The 20,203-nt window shown below is 39.1% G+C and overlaps 1 protein-coding gene across 4 annotated transcripts in view; it reads left to right on the forward strand.

Annotated features, from left to right (window-relative positions):
• The window catches only part of OTUD4 (OTU deubiquitinase 4), a 31,428-nt gene extending 11,292 nt beyond the window's left edge, over positions 1-20,136 (forward strand). The window contains exons 7-23 of one of the 4 annotated variants that reach the window (XM_027721099.2): positions 253-334; positions 904-1,048; positions 2,953-3,010; positions 3,393-3,510; positions 3,744-3,808; positions 5,531-5,631; positions 6,990-7,114; positions 7,230-7,410; positions 8,541-8,706; positions 9,953-10,073; positions 12,083-12,138; positions 12,688-12,846; positions 13,373-13,511; positions 14,501-14,580; positions 14,656-14,770; positions 15,482-15,522; positions 17,465-20,136. In XM_027721099.2, the coding sequence (XP_027576900.1) occupies positions 253-334; positions 904-1,048; positions 2,953-3,010; positions 3,393-3,510; positions 3,744-3,808; positions 5,531-5,631; positions 6,990-7,114; positions 7,230-7,410; positions 8,541-8,706; positions 9,953-10,073; positions 12,083-12,138; positions 12,688-12,846; positions 13,373-13,511; positions 14,501-14,580; positions 14,656-14,770; positions 15,482-15,522; positions 17,465-18,715 (3,003 nt within the window). In that variant the 3' untranslated portion in view covers positions 18,716-20,136. Of the gene's footprint in view, positions 1-252; positions 335-903; positions 1,049-2,952; positions 3,011-3,392; positions 3,511-3,743; positions 3,809-5,530; positions 5,632-6,989; positions 7,115-7,229; positions 7,411-8,540; positions 8,707-9,952; positions 10,074-12,082; positions 12,139-12,687; positions 12,847-13,372; positions 13,512-14,500; positions 14,771-15,481; positions 15,523-17,464 lie in introns of all 4 variants that reach the window. The other 3 variants (XM_027721097.2, XM_027721100.2, XM_027721098.2) reach the window with 3 other exon arrangements.
• Positions 20,137-20,203: the final 67 nt, after the last annotated feature.

The raw sequence follows: 20,203 nt of genomic DNA on the forward strand, positions 1-20,203 counted from the left end.
TCTGTAAAAATCAATTTTCAGGTACTAACTCACAACCACTACCTACCACTGTCTTAAATTCTTTTTGACTTCTGTTTAAATTCTGTTTGGTTTAAAGGACATCCATGAAACATTTTGATTGTTTTATCGATACCTTGAGATCCTGAGAGATAACAAAGCACATGGGTACCTTAAATTGAATTTAAAAGGTAGTGCTTATGAAAAATCAAGTGAGATGCAAAGCCTAAAATGTCTCTGTGGGTTTTTTAATAGGTATTGCTGTGCTTCTCAAATGGAAACCACTATGATATTGTTTATCCCATAGAGTATTCAGAAAAAGCTGCACTGTGCCAGTGTAAGTATTATGTTGGTTAGTTAAAAGCATATTTTTACCAAAAATCTTAAATTATCGCTGTTAGATTTGGGGGAAAGTATGAAAGTTTATTATAGTCATTCCTTAGAAGCTTAGTTTTCAATTTGAATTGTCAGTGACTGTATGGTTCTGTGAGATCTTGAATTCTTGCTGTGTCCTGATTCTTGACAAGGCAGATTATATACCAAGAGGAGAAGATTTATCTGCCTCTTTGAATGTGGGTGGTCTAATGTCAACAGACATTAGACAGTTGGTGTGCTGATTAATAGTGCGTTGAATTGTCTTTGGTCAGCGTTCTGGTTGTAATTGTGATTTCATTCATGTTAACAAACCAATTGTTTGTGTTAAAATTATCCTTGGACATGTAACTTGTCACAGGAATTATGAGGTTTGCATGTGCAAAAAATAACTGTCTTTGTTTGCTTTACTAGACTGCAGAAATGCTTGATTTTTTGATTGCAGGAATTTGAAATGCATCTGTAATGGTGGTATAAAGTGTGATTTCCCTGGTAACTGATTTTGCTCTCCCACTTTTTCCTCCTCTTTCCCAGCTCTGCTGTATGAGTTGCTTTATGAGAAAGTATTTGATGTGGATATAAAGAAAAACATAGCAGAACTTAGTGCTGTTGGAGGGACAGGGGAAAGTAATGGTAGCAGTGAAGTATCTGCTTCGGATTCAGAAGATGACACCTACAGGTAAATGGGATTTAACAGTTAACATAAGATGCCTGTGAATAAGACATGTTAAATGAGTTTTCTGAATTTCTGGTGGGTAGTAGAATCTAGTCATTTACAAATGACCAAAAAAAGAAGCACAAAGAGGTAGAGTTAGAAGTGTGAAAGAATGCAGTGTGTAATCTTCACCGTACCAAAGGACAGGCTTCTGGCTCCTCTGTTTTTCCTGCAGTCTAGCTTTGAGTCCTTTTACATAATGGAATATAGTCATTGCAACATGTCCCTCTTACTGTCAGTGTGCCAGTCTGGCATGGTAAACTCCATGAAAATTACTTGGCTCGCTCTTGCAACTGAGTAGAGTCACAGGAATCTAATCCAGCTTGAGTTGCTTCCACATCTGGGGGCTGAAATGCCTGCTTGAGAGGAAGCTAATGGAGAAATACAGATGTAGCTTGCTCCATTCTGTCCTTGATCTTTATGAAGTGGGTTTGTAATTCTTTTTGCTGGACCTGGGTGTTCTGCCTAGCTTTGGGATTTTGACCTGATTCTTCTTGCACAGTAAGAAGTGCCATTTTTGCACTTACATATTGGCAGTTTTTCTTTTGTTTAATATGATTCTTAACCCTGGCTTGTATGAAATGTGGAGATTAGGCTGTGTTAGTGGATCATGCTCCCTCTTCCTGCTCAATGTCATTACAGTCCTTTTTGGGGGCTCTGCTGTGTTGACATGTGGCAGAAGTAGTTCTTTGAGCTGTTGAGAGCTGTTGGTTTCTTCCTCAGGTTGAAAACAACAGAAAGGAAGATGATGGAAATCATCACAGAAAGAAAACCAAGTTGTGGGAAAGGGATTAGCTTCTCTTCATGTTTGGGAAAAAAAACCAAACAACTAGGGAACGTTGCCAATTAAAATACATTAAAAGTATTTCTGCCTCAGGGAACAATTATTATAGTTAAATGTCAGAGAGCGGAAACCTTTATTCCTTTCTGTTCTTGAAGCCTTCCTGGGCTTCAAATGCAGTGACCTTACCCTGTATCTTTGGGATTCCTAAGAAAATACACTGCTAACCTCCATAGCACCTTTGGAAATAAGGTCATATACTCACTTGAGGCTATGGAACTCAATATTCTTGATTTAAACCGTATGTCTTACAATGCAAGAGGGGTGTGTGTGTGTGTGTGTGTGTGTGACTCTTGACCTGGTTAACACAAATTGCAAACACTTCACTGTGTTTATGAAGTCCTAAATTTTTTGCTTGTCCTAAAGTTGACTTCAGCTTGTTTCATTAACTAGTTTTCCAGAAGATTTTTTTTTTATTATTTTATTAATATAAACTTTTCAGTTATGTTGTTATTAAATGTAATAGTTTTGGGAGAAGTTAATGTTGAGAGTTGCCTACAGCTGTTGTAGGGAAAAATACTTGGACTTTCTCTTTGTGGAAAGTATTTTTCCAGTGATGTCAGGTGCAGAAAATAAGAATAAATTAGAGTGCCTGATGCAAATTAACTAACAGAGTGGTTTTCGGTTTGAGGGGTTTTTTTGTGTCTACTTTTGCTATATTTTCCAAAGATTTTAAGAGGATTTTTTTGTCTCCCTTCGCTTCCTCCCCCCCCTTTTTTTTTCAAAGTGACAAAGAAGTCACTGCATGTAAGATAGACTTCCTAAAACTTGTACTTAAAACCAAAAACCTTATTTCTATATCATAGAAAGTTTAAAAATGTGGTTCTTACTGTAGACAGCTTTTTCACTTTTAGAGATGAGGATGTTCTGTGGTATGCTTATTGTGGGGCAAATATGTAGAGGATGGCAGTTTCAGTATTTTTATCCACTTCCTTAGATGTGTCTTACCTGATTTCCAGGCCTTACTAGTACTATAACTCATTATAAAAACATTATAAAAACATAACTTGCTACTGTCCTATTGCAGAAGTAAAGCTACAACAGTTACTGATATGAATGGAATGAAATCTCTTTCTGGCAACAAGGTATTTATCTCTTGAGATTTATTTTCTTTCTAATAAATTGTACTCTGCTATATTTCTTAGTATTCAGCTTAGTTAATGAGAGAATCTTGGGTTTTTAGTTTTCCTAACGTAATATCTTAAAAACTACATATTTCTTTGAAAAGTAATGTTTACTTTTGATGTGCTCAAAGGTGGATAGTGTCCTTTTTAAAGCTGCTTAGTTCTTAGTTTTATTCTGGTACAGTTAAAAAACCACCATTTAATTTTTTTCAAAGCTCTTTATGCTTTATGTATTCTCAGCTTCTTAATATTTCAGTTTAAAGCTTGAGCACTGTGATTGAAAAATGGAAACTGGACATCTTTATGCAGTTGACCACTTAGCACTTTGTTCTGTTTCATACAGCACCTGGAGAGCAATGGGAATCCTGCCTTGTTGGTCGTACCTAAAAAGGTTCTTAAATCACTCGATCCATTGGTTTACAGAAACATTGAATATGATGTTTGGCTCCAATCCAAATTGGGTAAGTAACTGAATACTTCAAATATGCAGCTTTGGCAGGCTGATGTGTGAAATGAAGCCCTCTTGAAGAGCAGTGATGCAAATGGCAGTTTGGGTTTAGGCAGTGGTCTTCCTCATGCTGGTCAGTGGGCAGATTTAGGGCCTGAACAACTGGTTTGCATTTTAGCTGCATCAAGAAAGTAACTCTTTTGGTGTATTTCAACTAACAGTATATTACTGCCTATGTCTTTACAGATCAGCAAAAACAAGATTTCTCTATTGCTGCTGGCATGCAATACTCCGTGGGAGATAAATGTAAAGTAAGTAATACTGAATTATAGTTTACAGACACATTGCCATTTTGCTCAAGATGCCCACTTACCCTCTTTGTTAACTATTTTGATATATGTAATTGCTGCTTTCTGAGTATTCTTTGCTTATGTCTTCAAGCAAGGATATACTTGTTGTTTAATTGTTGTTGGTGTTCATGACTTCCAGCACACATACAGAAAAGGCATTAAACAGAACTGATCAGTGCCATTTTACTCCATTAAAAAGTCACAAGGGGAACTTGAAGAGTTTATTTATTGAGATGACTGTGGACCCCAGTGTTAAGCATGGAATTGTAGTTCCATGTGTTGATGTTTGAACCAGAGATAATGATTACTGTTTGTAAATTGGCTTTGATAAAATATCAGTACTTTCAAGCAGTGGAGTAAAGCACATTTTAGTTCCTGCAGATCCTGAAGTTTTGAGCGAGACTTCCTCTTAAAGTGTTCCCAATGTGTTACACAATTGTTCTTTAAATTCTGTTAAAGTTTGTAGTATGTGTTCCTGCTTAAGAAAAGGTAAGGTTTGCCATTAAATTCTATAGTACTCACATTTAAGATTAATCTCCTTAGGTGGGTTAATTAAACTGGTACTTGGCTAAGCCATGTTTTTTTCTAGGACATTTGACCATCTATTAAAATCATTAATATTGATGAGAAAATGTTCAATTTGGCTAATCATGCAGTATGGGGGCTCTTCCAGTTTGTACTTTATTTGTGTAATGGAATTAACCATCGTGACTAAACTGCAGGGAAAAGACATCTCTAAACTTGAAAAAACCCTCAACCACAACATAACCCACAAAACCACAAGCTCCCAACTTCCCCCTTCCCCCCCCCCTCCAAAGGAAAAAAACCAGTCTAATGCTGAGTTGATTATTTATTGCTTAATAGTACAGGCTTAAAATTTAAATTTAACTCCCTAAGGCAGTTGTCTTGTGTAGTATTTACTGAAGGGTACAGATAGAAAAAAACCTCTGGTAATTAACATACTCTCTCTGTCAAATCTTAAATCTGTGTGACAAGACAGAAAATATATGGGATAAAACTATGGGAAAAAAAGATGAAGTAAATAGTGAAAAGTAGAGTTGACCAAATTAATACAACTGGAAAGCCAAATACTGTAGCAGAATATTAAGAAATTTATTTTATATTTAACAGAAGATTTTTAAGAACACAATGACAGTCAAGTAACACCATGATCATATCTAATAAACTTTTTTTGGTTGTTTTTAAAAAACCTTGTGAAGAATAACTTCAGAAGTAATTGATGTTCATTATGTCCATAATTAAACTAAATTTCACTGAAGTGGATTTCAACAGGGGAAAGCTTTGAGTTTTATTCTAAGAGAAGGTGTTTTCAGTAAAGCTGAAAAGCCTTGATGCACTGATTACTTTTAACTTTCTCATATGGTTTTGGAAAGCATATTTCATTAAGTAGTGTTCCCCAGCAAGCTTTCTGTTTGTTTGTGGGTTGTTTGCTTATTTGTGTGTGCGTTAGTTTTAATGGTATTTTTATTTCTTTTTGAAGAAGTGATAGGGATTGAAGATTTGCTTTTGATACACTTACTGAATTCTGTTTTTTCTCAGGTCTACTGTTGCCAGGAGGAAAAGTTCTATTTCTAACATTGTTGATATTTTAAAGAGTTGCCTGCTCTCATTGTCATCTTAGGAGCTAAAGCACCTTTGTTTTTTTACTCTTTGTCCTTATAGGTGCGCTTAGAGCATAATGGGAAATTTTATAATGCCCACATTCAAGAAGTTCATTCAGAGAGTGGGCCAGTTGTTGTATTTGTAGAAGAGCTTGGAGCAAAGTAAGTGCTTAGTCTCTTTTGAGAAAGACCACCAAACTAAACAAAGCATTACTTCAGTTCAGAGTTAACTTCAGCCTTTGTATCTGCTTCTTTTCTTAAAGCAGTACTATCACAAAGTGGTTAAGAAAACAGCATATTAAATGAAGAAGGGGAAAAATTGGTTATCACTTTAAAATTCTTTCTGTAGCGCTAAGTAGTCTGAGTATTACTTGCAGAGTAGAACAGTAACTATGTTAGTAGTATTTTAATTTTAGGTTTTTTGCACAAGACTCCATCCTAAGCAGACTGACACTAGACTAATAAGATGTTGTTTGTTGTACTTTAACTTGTCACAAATCTAGCATCTGATAATTTTCGTGTTAGAAGGCTCATCAAAGCACTGAGCTTCTCTGTTGGTTGAGTAGCTCTGCCTGATTTCATACAGAGTGCCAAGTTGCTGTTGAGATCAGTGTGATATTTAACTTGCCTTGAAACGAATTAACTGTTTAAAGTTGCTTTTGGAGGTTGCAGATTTGATGGTTTTGGTTGTGTGGGGTGGGGGGTTTTTGTTTGTTGGGGTATTTTTTGGGTTGGGTGGAGGGCAGTTTGAGGTACCTGGAGCTCTGCTGCAAGTTCTATGACTTCTAGGGGGGGAAAAAACCACAGTGGAGTGTAGTTTGGGAAGAGGAAGGTTTTTCAGTCGAGGGAAAGAGAAAGGTGCTAATTAATCTCATCTGAACTTCTTCATAAATAAAAAGAAAATAAGTGTAGTGAGATCTGAAGATTGTCTTACAGTTTGAACCCTTTTTAAATTGAAATTTAACCTGATTTGAATATATAAATAATATGTAAATAATGTGTAATAATATATAAATAATGTAAATAAATAATATATATTTTAATTATATATATAGATAAAAAATAGAAATAATGTAAAGAGTTTCTTGGGCATCCTACAGCATCCTCAGTTGAAAATGCAATATTTGCTCTGGGATATACACCACCCATACAACGTTTTTCAATCTTGGCATCTATTGCAGTGTTTGTAATAAATTTATCTGGTATATTGCTTTTTCTGATCATTCTCCTTTTCTGGCTGCCCTGAAGACATTATAATATGCACATTACAAATGGCTGATAATTCTTTACTAGATAAGCTTGTGCCAACTTACTAGTTTTATGTAAAAAAAAAAAAAAGAAAAAGAAGACAGTTTGCTCTTCTATACATTGCTTGAGTGTAATCATAAAGGCAAAGGACTTTGAATGCAATGTTCTCAAAAATGGCATGATCTATGAGTCTTAGGAAACGTGGTATTACTTATGCAAGCCCAGGTCTTTTCTTGAACATATTTTTCTCTCCATAATTCCTTGTTTTGTAGGCATGCTGTCTCACTGAAGAGCCTTAAACCTCTTCCACAGACCTCTCCTATGGAGGGCTGGAACACTGTGCCAGGGAAGAAGATAAAGAAGTTTTTCCCAACGTGGGGGCAGAACGCTCAGCCCGGTAGGACTGTACCTGGCTTTGTGTGGCAAGATCTTCTTTGGCTGATGTTTTGTCTCAAAGAGCTTAAAAAAAATGATTCAAAGAAGTCTTATCTGTTTTGATGCCATTATCACAGATGCAGAGTGCAGAGGGCCAAAGAATCAGAGCAAGTCAATAAAACCCCAGTCAGCACTACCTCCTCGACTTCAGCATACTGTGGGAACTAGGCAGCATCAGTTCTTGTGTTCTGGACCCCAACCTCATCAGACCTCAACTGAGCAAAAAGCTCCAGGCAGGAATCCTTCCCAGTCTGTAAGGTAAAACTGCAGATAACATCTTCCTTAGCTTGAACTCTAACTGAGCTCCTGGAAGCCCAGGTACCTGCTTCAGGTGGTTCCAGCATGCTCTTTTGAAGTATGTTGGCATTGAATTCTTAAGAACTTTTCCAAGTCCTTAAGAATACACACAAGTGTAAGAAAAATAATTTTTTTTTTCTTGCATGGTAGCATTCCCCCTGGAAGCACTGTCTACAAAGTTGCATTTTTTTTTTCTTGGAAAGTGGATGTTTTTGTTTTTTTCTTTTTGGTTGGGGCTGAAGTAATGTTGCATGTGGTGCTTTTTGGGCATGGCAAAGGTCTTCCCTCAGCTTGTGCTGAACCTGTCATAGGGGAGCGCTTCATGTTATGACTGATCACTTGAAGGAGTAGAACAGCATTTTGCCTGCATTTGTTGGGACTGATTTTTTAATTCAGTGGGCTGCTGTAGCAGAGTTTCTGATGGCTGTTTTTCTATCCAAAAGGTTCTTCTATACTTGTCTACAAACCTAAACACTTCATGGTCTAATCTGTCACTCTTCTGTATCATTAATTCCTTATAGAAAAAATGGAGTAAGGGGTCTTTGGAGTCTGCCACGTGCAGCATTTTAAGGGCATTTTTCTTTCACCTGTAACCTAAATATCTGAGTATCCAAAAAAGTTTAGTTAAGTAATTCAGAAAGCTGAAACAGTGATGTTAATTTTGTGTAGTGATGCTTCAGAAACTGAAAATTCATAATGCATTTTACTTTTTGTTGTTGTATTTACAGCAGCCTTCTTCCCCAGCTTTCTCTTGTATGTTCATGGGTAGCAGATGGGGGATGGTCAGTTCTCAGCTGGCACAGAAATGGGTTAGATGGCTTGATGTAGGCATTTGGTTTTTAACTATGGTCTAATAATTACCATTTGTTATAAAGCCTTTCAGAATTGTATTAAAATGAATTGTGGACAAAATAATTTCTTTCCCTTCCTTAAATTTTATGCATGTGGGTAACCTGCAGTTGGCAGAAAGAGATCTGCTGTATGTGGAATCACATAAGCAATGCTTATATAATTACCCCGAGCTTGAATTGTGTTTGATATTGGGGAATTTCTTTGTCCAAGTGATGCTGCTTCATTTTTTTCCTGTACAGGAAGGCGGAGCGGGAGAGAGCTGAGGATCTGAGCCATGGCAGCAGAGATTGTAACTACTTTGGCCTGTCTCCAGAGGAGCGCAGGGAGAAGCAGGCTATAGAGGAATCTCGTTCCCTTTATGAGATCCAGCAGCGGGATGAACAAGCTTTTCCTGCTCTTTGCAATGTATGCTTCTTTTCATTGTCATTAATGGTGCATTTCCCATACTTGTCCATGAACCTTTAATTAGCAATTGGTTTGCTGTGCTTGAATTACACCGCGATTCAAAAATTAAGGTTATTTTCTTTGCACTCGCTTTCTACGCAGGGATATGGGTATCTACAATGCTTTGTATATTAAAGATAAGAAATATACTTAGTAGTTTATGCTGGGAATAATTAACATCCCCCACACGCAGTTCTTTTTTAAGCATGTAAATATGGTAGACACGTGAGCTGCTGCAGCTGTAGGCTTCTTTCTTCGTGTTCCTCCTGTGTTTGGGAGGCTCTGCACTCCCTTATAGTTACTTGGATGTTGTCTCTTTCATGTATGGTGGGATCAAAGTTCAAGGTGAGGACAGAACTTGCTCTGGAATACAGTTTAATTTAGCTGAGAAACAGCTGAGTAAGATGGCACCAAGCACCACAGTATCAGTGACTAGGGGATTGTTTCCTATTTGTTTCACATAAAACCTGTTTTAATTATGACTTTTTTTTCTAGCCTGAGAACTTACTGGTGTGAGAACTTACCTGGTGTCTTGTGTAATGCAAATGCTTTGTCAGACCTGCTCTCTTTCTGTCGTGGAGCTGAGCAGGCTTCAGTGGACTTCCCTGAGTCTGAGGGAAGGATGTAGCCTTTAGATTTTTGAGAGATTATTGTATTGATGCAATTTTTAATGAGAGCGGATTGGAGTCTCAGTACATCCAGGGAAGTGAGCAGGTCCTGTGGGTGAAGAGCTGCTCTCTACATAGACTCGTTCTAGAGATGTGTGGGGCTTTTTGGATTTAAATCCTAGGACAAACAGGAACAGAAACGAGGCTGGGAAGAATGAGCAGGTGAAAGACTGAAACTAAGGGACAGAGGTTGTTCTCTCCCTCTGAGCTGTAACAGTTTGCTGTATTTGCTCACCTGCAGGAGGAGAATGTGATTTTTTTTTTTTTTTAAAGTGAATTATTGTCTGAGCGAAACAGTTTTTGTCATGTAAGGTAATGACATGAATGCTTTTAAAGGACACTTTGCAAAATTTAGCAGCTAATGAGAGAGTGGATGAATCTGAATGATACTGATCAAGACTGCTCTCCCCTCCCCTTTCTGCCTGTCACAGACATAAATATGTGTCACGAAGACATAATAGTAATGTATCAGATGATGGCAAAGTCTCGTTGGACCGATTTACATAAATCCGTATTTCTGCTTTTGTAAACCTCCTTAGAATCAGTCTGTCTGTCAGGCTGCTACACAGACTATGGATAATTTAAGCCAGAAAAAGTTCTCAAATACTGAAAGAAGAAACAGCAAGTGGACAGCAGAGATGGAAGAGCAGAAGGAAAAAGGTAAAAATAAATGGTTTTAGATTAGGGCGCCTTTTTTTTTTTTTATTTGCTTGGTTTTGTTACCAGCCTCAGAGCTTATTTGAGATAAGGCGGCATCTCTTTAGGCAGTGAGGAGAAAATTATCATAAATAACAGTGCCAAACTAAGCTAGGCTCAAGGTAGCAAAGGTGTGCTTTGTGAAGAAAGTACGTGTTTTCCTGCTTTGTCAATGAGGCTGAGAGAGCAGGCCCCTCACTGGGATTTTTGCAGTAAATGGGAAGAGGAATAAGAGAAACTAAAAGACTTATCAGAGCTACCCTAAATTAGATCCTTTTGAAATTCTAGAGTGTGTGGCAGAAAGTGCCAGTGGGAGGAGCATTAGGAGTGCTTGCTGGAGTCAGATAAGAGAGAAGTAGGTGAAAGTATTCAATGTGGCCTGGTTAAGAATTAGCATACAATGGCACAGAAAGGGGAGAAGGTGGTGTACAGAAAAAAAACCCTCTTTACAGTAGAAAGATCTGCCACACGCTCAAAATTTTGTTTGGGTTTTCTCCCTCCCCCAGTCAGTTAAGACACTTTTTAGCTTTTCTCTTCATGGACTCAAAGCTCTTCCTCTTCTGTGAGGAAGCAGAACGTGGCAGTAACAGATGAAAGCTGTAGCTGTCAGGAGGTAGTTAGTAAATCTTTGCTAATTGTAACTGATAGTGTTTGATGGGATTTTTTAATTTTATTTAGGTTTTAATTTTTTGTCCTGTCAGCTTTGCCATGACTAAAAACCAAATTTGAGCTTGGCTTCTTCCACTTTTTTTTTCCCCCCTAAATAAAATTCAGGCTCCTTAACCTTCTTACAGAAGTTGCTCCTTCCCTCCATTTTTCTAAATTTTTTGTTGTGTTTCTTTATCTCTGGCAATAGCATGTGCTAGTCCCTCTAACAACATGTAATGCTTTATTGAATGGTCTCACAAGGACCAGTCTTGCTTATTTTTCGTTCTCCAAATGTCTGAAAACTCGTTTCCTTTGAAAAGTTTCATCAGCAATGCCAAAAAGAACGTTCATGGTAGAGAAAGCTCTTTACTACAGTGTCATGATGGATTTGGCTGAAGTGCATGGCATGTCCAGCTTTCTCTGTTTTTGTGACACTCAGGATTGCATTGCCTCTTGTGAAATTTGGTTAACAATGCTATGGGAATAAACTGTACATCCTTCTGAGTATTTAGAGATTCCTGTTGGTGCTTGGGGAATTGGCAGTGATTCTCATAATCAATATTGTTTTAATTTACGGTGTTGTCTAGTTGTGATGGTGCAAGTACTAAGCTTTAAAAAAATACATATCTGTTTAGTGGCTACTATAAAACTTATGGGCATGAGTTTGATTGACAAGCAGTGGTAACCAGATTTAAACATAAACCAGAATGTGAAGAACTTGTACAAATCTTATGTGAAGATTATGTTGCAATTATTTTTTAACACCGTTTCCCCCACCAAGGTGTTTGCTGGTGCTTGAGAAATTAAACTTTCTGCAGCAGTCTGAAAACTTTTTAGATATTTTGAACCACTGAAACCTTCTAAACTGCTCTTTTCCTCAGTCAAAAGTAGACAAGAGTTTGAGCTTCTGTTATCTTAACACTTGAATATGAAAATGCAGATCAGAACATTTTCACTTTAAGCAAAGTACAAACATGCTTCTGTTTCATTAGGAGGAATTCAGGATGAATATGTTTGAAGGGACAGCTGTGTTTCATTCCTGCTTCCCTCAAGCATCACTGAAATGGTTAACAAATATTAGTAAAGAACTGTATAGCTTGGAAAACCCAGGTTGAAATAGCTGCTCTGTCACTGTCCTAAGAACTGTTTGTTTTAGGATGCTTTGATCTTTGATAAAAATAGAAGTTTTCTGAAGTAATATGTACTCAGGTGCAGGTTTGGTTTTGAAAGTTTAATTTTGGAAAGACAAACTTTAACTGGCTTAAGTTGTGATAGCCATAAGTGGTGTAATGGTTCATTTACTAGGTTATGTCTTGGTGTTGCAGAGTCAAATTCCAGGCAGATCCACTTAAGTCAGAAGCTTGAGCCAAATTCATCTGAGGTAATCTTAAAGAAAAGACCAAATTTTTTTTTAATGTTATTGCTTCTCTGATACATGATTAGCAGAGCAATAGCTGCCTTTAGAGCCGTGATTGCTGCTGCTGCTTTACAGCTTTTAAAGAAATACTCCTAAGTTTGGAGGCTTGTATTTCTGTCAGCTTTCCTCAGCCCCTGTAACCCATAATTATAGTCTTTCTCTGCAATCTGAGTTCTCAAATCTGGGCTATCGAGAGAACTTAAGAATCTGAATTTGTAATTGCTTAGTACAGTCTGTACTTTCACTATAATGGGACCATAGAAGATTTGATGTTTGCTAATAGCTACTGTGCTAACAGGCCATGAGCTCTGAAGTTCAGTGAAGATTTATGGCCCCTTGTTGGCTTTTAACCTTTGCTGTCCTTTCAATGAGCAAAATGTTACACTAGTATAATAGTGATTGGGTGCTTAGCCCACTTTGTATGGAGTGTGGTTTACTATTTTTGCATAACTCTTTGTAAAGTTAATCTTACTGTTAGACTAGCTGTGTCTGTTGTTTCTAACTTTGCTTTAGAAGAATAGTCAAGATGAGAGCTATCCAAAAGCTTCGTCTCCTTTGGAACAAGTAAAAACAGATTCTTCGATGCTTGCTGAGCAAGTAAGAAATGTTTGTTTGATTTCAAAGTTTTCCAGTCAGGAGACTTCAGACAAAGGGGAGCTTCATCACAGCCACGTATGTATTGCAATACTGGCTTTTAATTACCTAGTCATTTCTATGGTGATAATGCTAAAATTTCCTATTTGCAGTTAGGAATCTGTTATGTCCAACATAAAGAATGTAAAAGGACAACCCGTGCTAGAAAAGTAAAAGTATATCTATTCTCTTTCCGAGAGAAATCTTTCTACCAAGTAAACTGTGCTTTTCGCTTTAAATTCTTTGCTTTTGCCTTTTCAGGTTTCTCCAAGGTTATTGGTAATGGTTTGTGAGGGTGGCTTTTCTTTTGGGTGGGAGATACTTGAATGTAATGCTTGTGGTTGTGGTTGCAGCACCCATGGCTGTCTGTGGGACGGGCACGTTCCGGATAGAGCTCAGGATCTCGGGTCTCTTTTGACACATCACAAGTTAATACTTTGCTGTGGTGATGGTGGTAGTCTGGGTAATACTGAGTCATCAGTTTTGGTAGAATCCAGGCACACCGGGGGTCACCAACAATGGTGTGCTTTTAGAATAATTTCATGTGATTTCTTTGTTTTTACAGAACCTGACGGAATGCGTACCGAGCGTGACTCCAACACCCTCACCAGTCTTCTCTGAGGTGCATTTACCCCCAGCAGTGCCTTCTGTACCAGCCATCGTGCCAGCTTGGCCAAGTGAGCCAACGACCTATGGACCAGCAGGTTTGAAGGAATATTAGCCTAAATCAGAAACTACTAACCCTGAAAAATACTTTACCTGCCTTACTAAATTGAAGCTATCTCCAGGAGACACTGCCTCATATAAATTCACATTCCAGAGGCAGTCATTCATAGGAATATAGCTTCTCACTGCTGAAAGCTAGTGAGAGTTCTGTTAAGTCTTTGATAGCCTGCATGTACAGTTTGCTTCACTCCCAGCCTGAAGGTGGAGGAGGCATGTGTACTCAACTCTCTGTTTTTCCTCTAAGTGGGATAGCATTGAGTTTTGAGGATCTGCTTAAGGTAGAGCACATTGTCAGCATGTTGAAACTTGATACATGTTTTTGTGCTCTGTGTCATATGTAATAAGACTAAGGACTCAGCTTGGGGCTTGTATGTCTGGAACTAATGAGATCCAGTTGGACCTGAGCTGCAAAGCCAGTATAATGTTTTTCTTTTTTGTGCTGTGCATATCTTTTGGTGTGTGGAATTGGCTTAGATTCAGTATTGCCCATTAGATTAGCTGTATTTTCTCTCACACTGCTGTGTTTCTGTACCAGGACTGCCTTTCAGATCAGCATACTTTGTTCATGTGATACAGTAGTAATCCTGTCATACATAACTGTGTCTGTGACAGAAGATGCACAGCCCAGTAAACTGAGCTCAGATTTAGAGTTAACTGAATTTCAGACTGTAAATGACTAGTCAGAGTGAGAACTTCAGGAATTCACATGAGTTTCAGTTCCCCCATTTTTCCCCTTCCTATTCCCTTCTGGCATTTGTAATTTTAAAAATAAATATGGGAACAGTTCAGCTATTTCTGGAAAGCTTGGCTTACGTCTTTCTTTCGGAGAGCTATTCTCTGCATTTGGAAGCTTGCTTTTCTGCTGTCATTTTGGCTTGTGATTATATATGTATTGATGCATTATATATATTTTTTATATCTAAATGTATCTATATGTATATATGTTGGGTTTTTTTCCCCTCTGTAGGTATTCCATCCCAAATACCTGCTTCTTCGTTGATGCCAGGACCAGCAGCGGGACCTGACTCTATTGTATCACAGGCTCAGGTAACATCTGCTTCAGTTGCTGGAGTTCCTGCGTGGCTACAAGCAGTTAACCAGCCTTTAATGCCTTTGCCTCAGACTCTGAATCCTTACCAGGATCCGCTCTATCCCGGATTCCCTTTAAGTGAAAAGGGGGAAAGAGCCGTTGCACCCTCTTACTCCCTGTGCAATACTGGGGAAGACTTACCTAAAGGTGAGAAGGTCTGGGGTTTATACCATTTTTCCTAATAGGTTTTCTTTTCTTAAAATGTAGATAAAGGCAGCTTGTTTTGGTCCCGTTGTCAGTCCTTGTCAAAAGATCTAACTGTTGTCACCCTGTGGTTTGAGACGTGGGAGGGGATATTGAATAGAGCTGTAGCTCTTCAGTTCACACTGCCAGCATCCTGACTGTTTGAAGTGGTCACACAGGGAAATCTGATATGATCATTTTGTGGTTCTTAGCTTGACCCATTGTAACTTGAGGTTTTCTGAGTGTAAATAATTAGCTTTGGAGAACTGCTTCCTGATACAGGGACAGGTTTGCTCATGTAATTTAAAAGCTTGGAAGCTGTTGAGTATTTCTAAAACACAGGTTTTGGCATACTACAAATGCAAGGTATGCCCATAAAGAACATCTCATGTCTGACTGCATGGTGGTTTGTTTACTGAACTCTTTCTTTGTAAAATAGAGGTTCAGTTCCACAGACTCTTAAAACTGAAATTTAAATTGCTGTTGTGTTCTAAATATCTGAACTGTGGCAAAAAAAACCCCAATGAATCAATGAAAGACATATAAGCAGCAGCTTAATACCAGTGTTTGCTACTGAAATGGAACTTTATGGGGGGACTAATTTTTGTATCAGATGAAATATTTTAGGTCTTAATAAATCTTTTTTCTGGCTTTTTTTTTTTTTTTTTTTTCTAGATAAGAATATTCTTAGATTTTTCTTCAATCTTGGCGTGAAGGTAACTCTTCAAACTTCATTATGTTTTTTTGTTTGTAATACCATGAAAATTGTTTGTAAATGCTTGGTAGGACTTTGAGTGCAGAGATTTGGTTGCTGCAGGCAAGTCCATCTTTAAATTTGAAATACTTTATTTTCTCTTCTGTTAACTGGGATTCCAGCAGTGGTCCACAGTGCAGTTCAAGTCAGTAGAAATCAACTTTATCTGAACAATAGTGAGAGCTATTGGCTCCCAGCTGTGGCTGTACAGTCAGCAGAATGTGCTTTACAAAATCACAGATAAATTGAGTGTGAAGAATCCACTCTTTCGGATGCAGAGTATAGGGAAAGAGAAAATGCCCTTGAACTTCAACCATGGCTGTGTACTGGCAAAGCCACTGCAGTACAGATCCCAAGATCTTTCCCTGGGGACACGCCCTTAAATAACCTGCATGTCTGTCCTTTCTGCTCAGGTTGATGACAACAGTATTTTTCTTTTAACCCTTTCAGTAATTATAACAGCAGTTGATGTGTAAATGTGATGCAAATCTGTGTGTGGCTGGGGAAGAGGCTCATCCAAACAATCAGCACTTTCCATTACTTGGCAAGGACTAGTTCTTTGTTTAGTTTCTCCTTTCTGCACATAAAAATGTTCCTTTTTTGCCTTCTTACTTCTTCTGTCAGGCAAACCATTTTGAACAAGGTGCTGAGAGCTCTTGGGCTTATTCCACATGACTTTACCCATAGCAATGATTCCTTGGTGTTGTGAGCATGGAAAGAGGAAAGGTTCAGCACAGTTTACAATGTCTCTTTGCTAAACGGGAAATCCATAAGTCATTAATTAGCAAGTGTCACTGCAAAGTATTTAAACAGCATGTGTTTCATAAGCTGACATATGTTTGGGACTCTCTTTACTGGTACTTTGGATCATCTGGGATCTAGTCTGTCGTCGTTCTGGTGCTCCAGCACCATCTGCTGGCCCCAGGACCACGATCTAGTGGCTGTGCTCCTCTGCCGGTGTCACAGGGTACAGCACACCCAGGAACTGGGTTTCTGCATTTCTCTGTCTGCTGGTGTGGTCCCAGTTCCTGCCCTGCTGTTATCCACACCCTGCCAGCTGCATATTCAGAGGGAATGGACCACTCCCATGGAGGGCAGGTCTGGGGAGGCTTTTCAGGATAGTTTGCTCCAGGGATTGTTTCTACAGATGCTGGTTCATTAACGTGGAAGTAGAGAAAAGGGAAGGGGACAGACACATCAGTGTTGTCAACATGGCTTGTGTTCACTACCAGCACAGGAGAGGTTGCTGATAAAAGGGCTTTGTGTCCATTGGTGACTCACACCACTAGATGGAAAAGTGCACTGGATATTCTAATGAAACCTATACCCCAGCTTTTTGGGAGGGCTTCAAAAAAAGCTGATCTGTGGGTTATGTGGATATATATGGATTTCAATCTACAAATAGTCCTCAGGGAAATAATCTAACTTTGGGTCTCAGTGTAGTCTTTTTTTTTTTTTTTTCGGTGAAAAGATGTGCATGGTATGGCTTCTTCTTGTTTTGATCATTATCCCTTTAAAATTTCCAAAGCAGACTGGTAGAATGAATTGCCAATTAATAGAGGTGATTCTGGAAAATGAATTTAAAATGTTTGTCCTCAAACGCATAGCTAAAGCTTGACTTAATAGCACTGCGTTTAATTATATAAAAATTGTTACTTAAGTTTTCTTACTGGTCATAACCGTTGTCCATTTCAACTGCATTTGGAAGGAATCAAAAAATAAGAACACCATCCTAGAGTCCTAGGATTTAGAACTGAGGGCACTGTAAATGAAATTATCTTTTATTTCCTCTAATTAAGTGGTTCAAAATGGTAAATGACTGGTGTGCTTTTATGTCTGTTTGAACATTTAAGAGACCAAATAATTGATTTTTTTAAAATTTTTTTCCCCCTGCTGTCTTGCAGGCATACAGTTGTCCCATGTGGGCACCCCATTCTTACTTGTACCCCCTGCACCAGGCCTATTTAGCTGCTGTTAGAATGTACCCCAACGTGTCCCTCCCCGTGTACCCGCACAACCCCTGGTTCCAGGAGGCTCCGCCGGCTCAGAACGACAGCGAAGCTGCGCGACCCAACAGGCACTTTGGTGTTCAGAGCGAGGCCAGATCCAACGGCCAAATTCCACAGGTTGACAGCAGATCTCCATCACTGCCTCTGATTATACCCACAGCTCAGGTGTCGGAAAGCCAAGGACAGGTCTGCGTAGAAGCGGAGAATCCAGCGCAAGCTCTTCATGCAAACTATGAGGAGTCCCTGAGAGGGAAAAATATGTTCCCGCAGCCACCCTTTGGACACAATCACTTTCTAGGAGCTGTTCCAATAGCACCTCCTTTCTTTCCTCACTTCTGGTATGGGTACCCAGTTCAGGGTTTCATTGAAAATTCGGTAGGGAGACCCAGTGTTGTCATGTCACCTGAGGACAAAGAGGCAGCAGCTGGCACCTCTGCCAACATGTACATGGGCAAAGAAAGCAGCGCTCCGGTGCCCGGGGTGAACTGTGCAGAGCAGCTCCTGAAGAACAACAGGAGCAGCGGCTCCAACACCGTCCCGTTCCCTGTGGCTGGTGCAGGCAGCCAGTGCAGTGCCCCAAAAGACACTTCAGCCAGGGCACCTCAACTGGAGCAGACTTGTCCTGCAGCTGCTCCCAAGCAGAAACCAGCCGGGCAGCAGCACCGCGCTCCGCAGGCTCCGCAGGCACAGGGCACGGAGAGGCAGCCGGCAGCGCCCAGCTCTCAGTCACCGCTGGCAGAGCCTCCGAAAAACGAACTGAAAAACAGCATTCCCAGCCGCAAGGAGAAGACTGGTAAAGGTAGGGATTCCAAGGGTGCTGGTAATCTGCAGATGGAAAGCAGGGCACAGAGAACGAGGGAAGAGAGTTCCGAGGATGAGAGTGAAGTTTCCGACATGCTGAGGAGTGGTAGATCCAAGCAGTTCTATAACCAGACTTACGGAGGAGGCAGAAGGCCTAGACTGGACAGGGGTTATTCCAGCAGGGGAGGATACCAGTTCCAAAGAAATGAGGAGGCCTGGAAAGGACCACCTGGCAGAAGCAGAGACGACGGCTACCAATATCAGCGAAACTTCAGAGGGCAGCCATACCGGAACGACAGGAGAAGGGCAGCACTGGGAGATAATCAGAGGGGGCAGCAAGCATAGAGTGAGTGGATAATTGAAAAATCTGAAATGCAAAATGTAATTTGAAGTAGCAGTTTAAAATCTTAATTTCTTCTTAGTGAAGTTCAAGGATACGTTTAACTTTTGGCAAATAAAGACTAGGAGGACGTGAAGTCCTAGCATAGGGTTTTTGGGGGGATTTTAGAGTTTGTTTGGCTTAGCAGTTTTTCCTCAATGTCAAATTAGAAAAAAACCAATATAGGTTTAGTGTTTTGGTAATTTTTTTCCCCACAAAGGTTTGCGTTTGTGATAGAAGATGGATATGTACGTTTACTAGAGTGACAAATTATAGCATTTGACATGATCTAGATTCTAAAATTGACAATAACATTGCACCAAATATAAATGTATATTTTATCATACAATGCCTTAGTTCTGAACTGAGCTAAAGGAATTCTCAGCCTACTGCACTGTTGTCTCTGATATGCTTCCAACCCAAAGGCCTTTCATCTCAAAAAGAAAAAATATCTGTCAAACTTGAATGTTTCTCTTGTGTGTTACACGTATGGCAGCCAGCTAACCCTGTGTCTTAGGTATGTTGTATATAGTTCTTTTCATAATCATAGGGTATATTTTTGAATTTTAAAAAGCATTTATTTGGTGAAATCAAAATCAAGACGAGCAGTCAAGAAATACCTGTGTATGAACTGATAAGAATGGCTGTTTCCACCATGAGTTCTTCTTAATGCTGGTGTGACTAGAATGGTGCCTATGCCAACTGAATAATTACAAAGACAATAAAAATGTAGATGCTATGCATTTCCAAAATAATTCTGCATCTGTTATAATAGCAGAAGTTTTTTTAATGCCACTTTAACACTAATGCACTGACAAATCCTAGATATTTTGTGAGGAGATGCATAAAGTACGTGTTACGTTTTTTTAAGTTTGTACGATTGAGCTACTGTTCAGTATTCCTTTGTTGTTGCACTGTTGATGTTTTGCATGTACAGCTCCTTGCTGGAACTACTTTTAAAGGCAAGATGGGGAGTCTCTGTGTGCTCTGCTCTTCCCTACAATTCAGAAGAAAGTGGCTTCTGCCTTATATTTTTACACTGTGTCAGAGTTCTGATGCTGTTTCTTCTGACCCCGATTACGATCTCCGCAGTGTTCCTGTTGCCTTTGCCGTTTGGATGTTCAGCTGTCCAAACCTGGAGAGTGCAGTGTGCACGGTATTCACTCAGCTCCGTTGCTCTGTAAAATTTAACTGTTGTGTATATTTTTATATCTCTGTATACAGTAGTGTAAGTGATGGTACCCCTTCATTCGTGTCTGAGATTGTGCACCCTTGGTGAGGAAACCAGAGTGATAGTTACATGGTGAAGAGTTTGTTTTCAGATGCATGCTGTGTATAAACCCCTAATAAAAATAAATGTTTGTCTTTTCACTTTCTTTCTAAATTATATTTACATTCTTTAACCTGTTGCAATGATGTTAAATGAAGTGTTGTTTTGATAGAGCCACTTGCAG

The sequence above is a fragment of the Pipra filicauda genome, unplaced genomic scaffold (assembly GCF_003945595.2).
Source record: "Pipra filicauda isolate LSUMZ 115617 unplaced genomic scaffold, ASM394559v2 scaffold8_size5757611_pilon, whole genome shotgun sequence".
NCBI classification, from domain to species: domain Eukaryota; kingdom Metazoa; phylum Chordata; class Aves; order Passeriformes; family Pipridae; genus Pipra; species Pipra filicauda.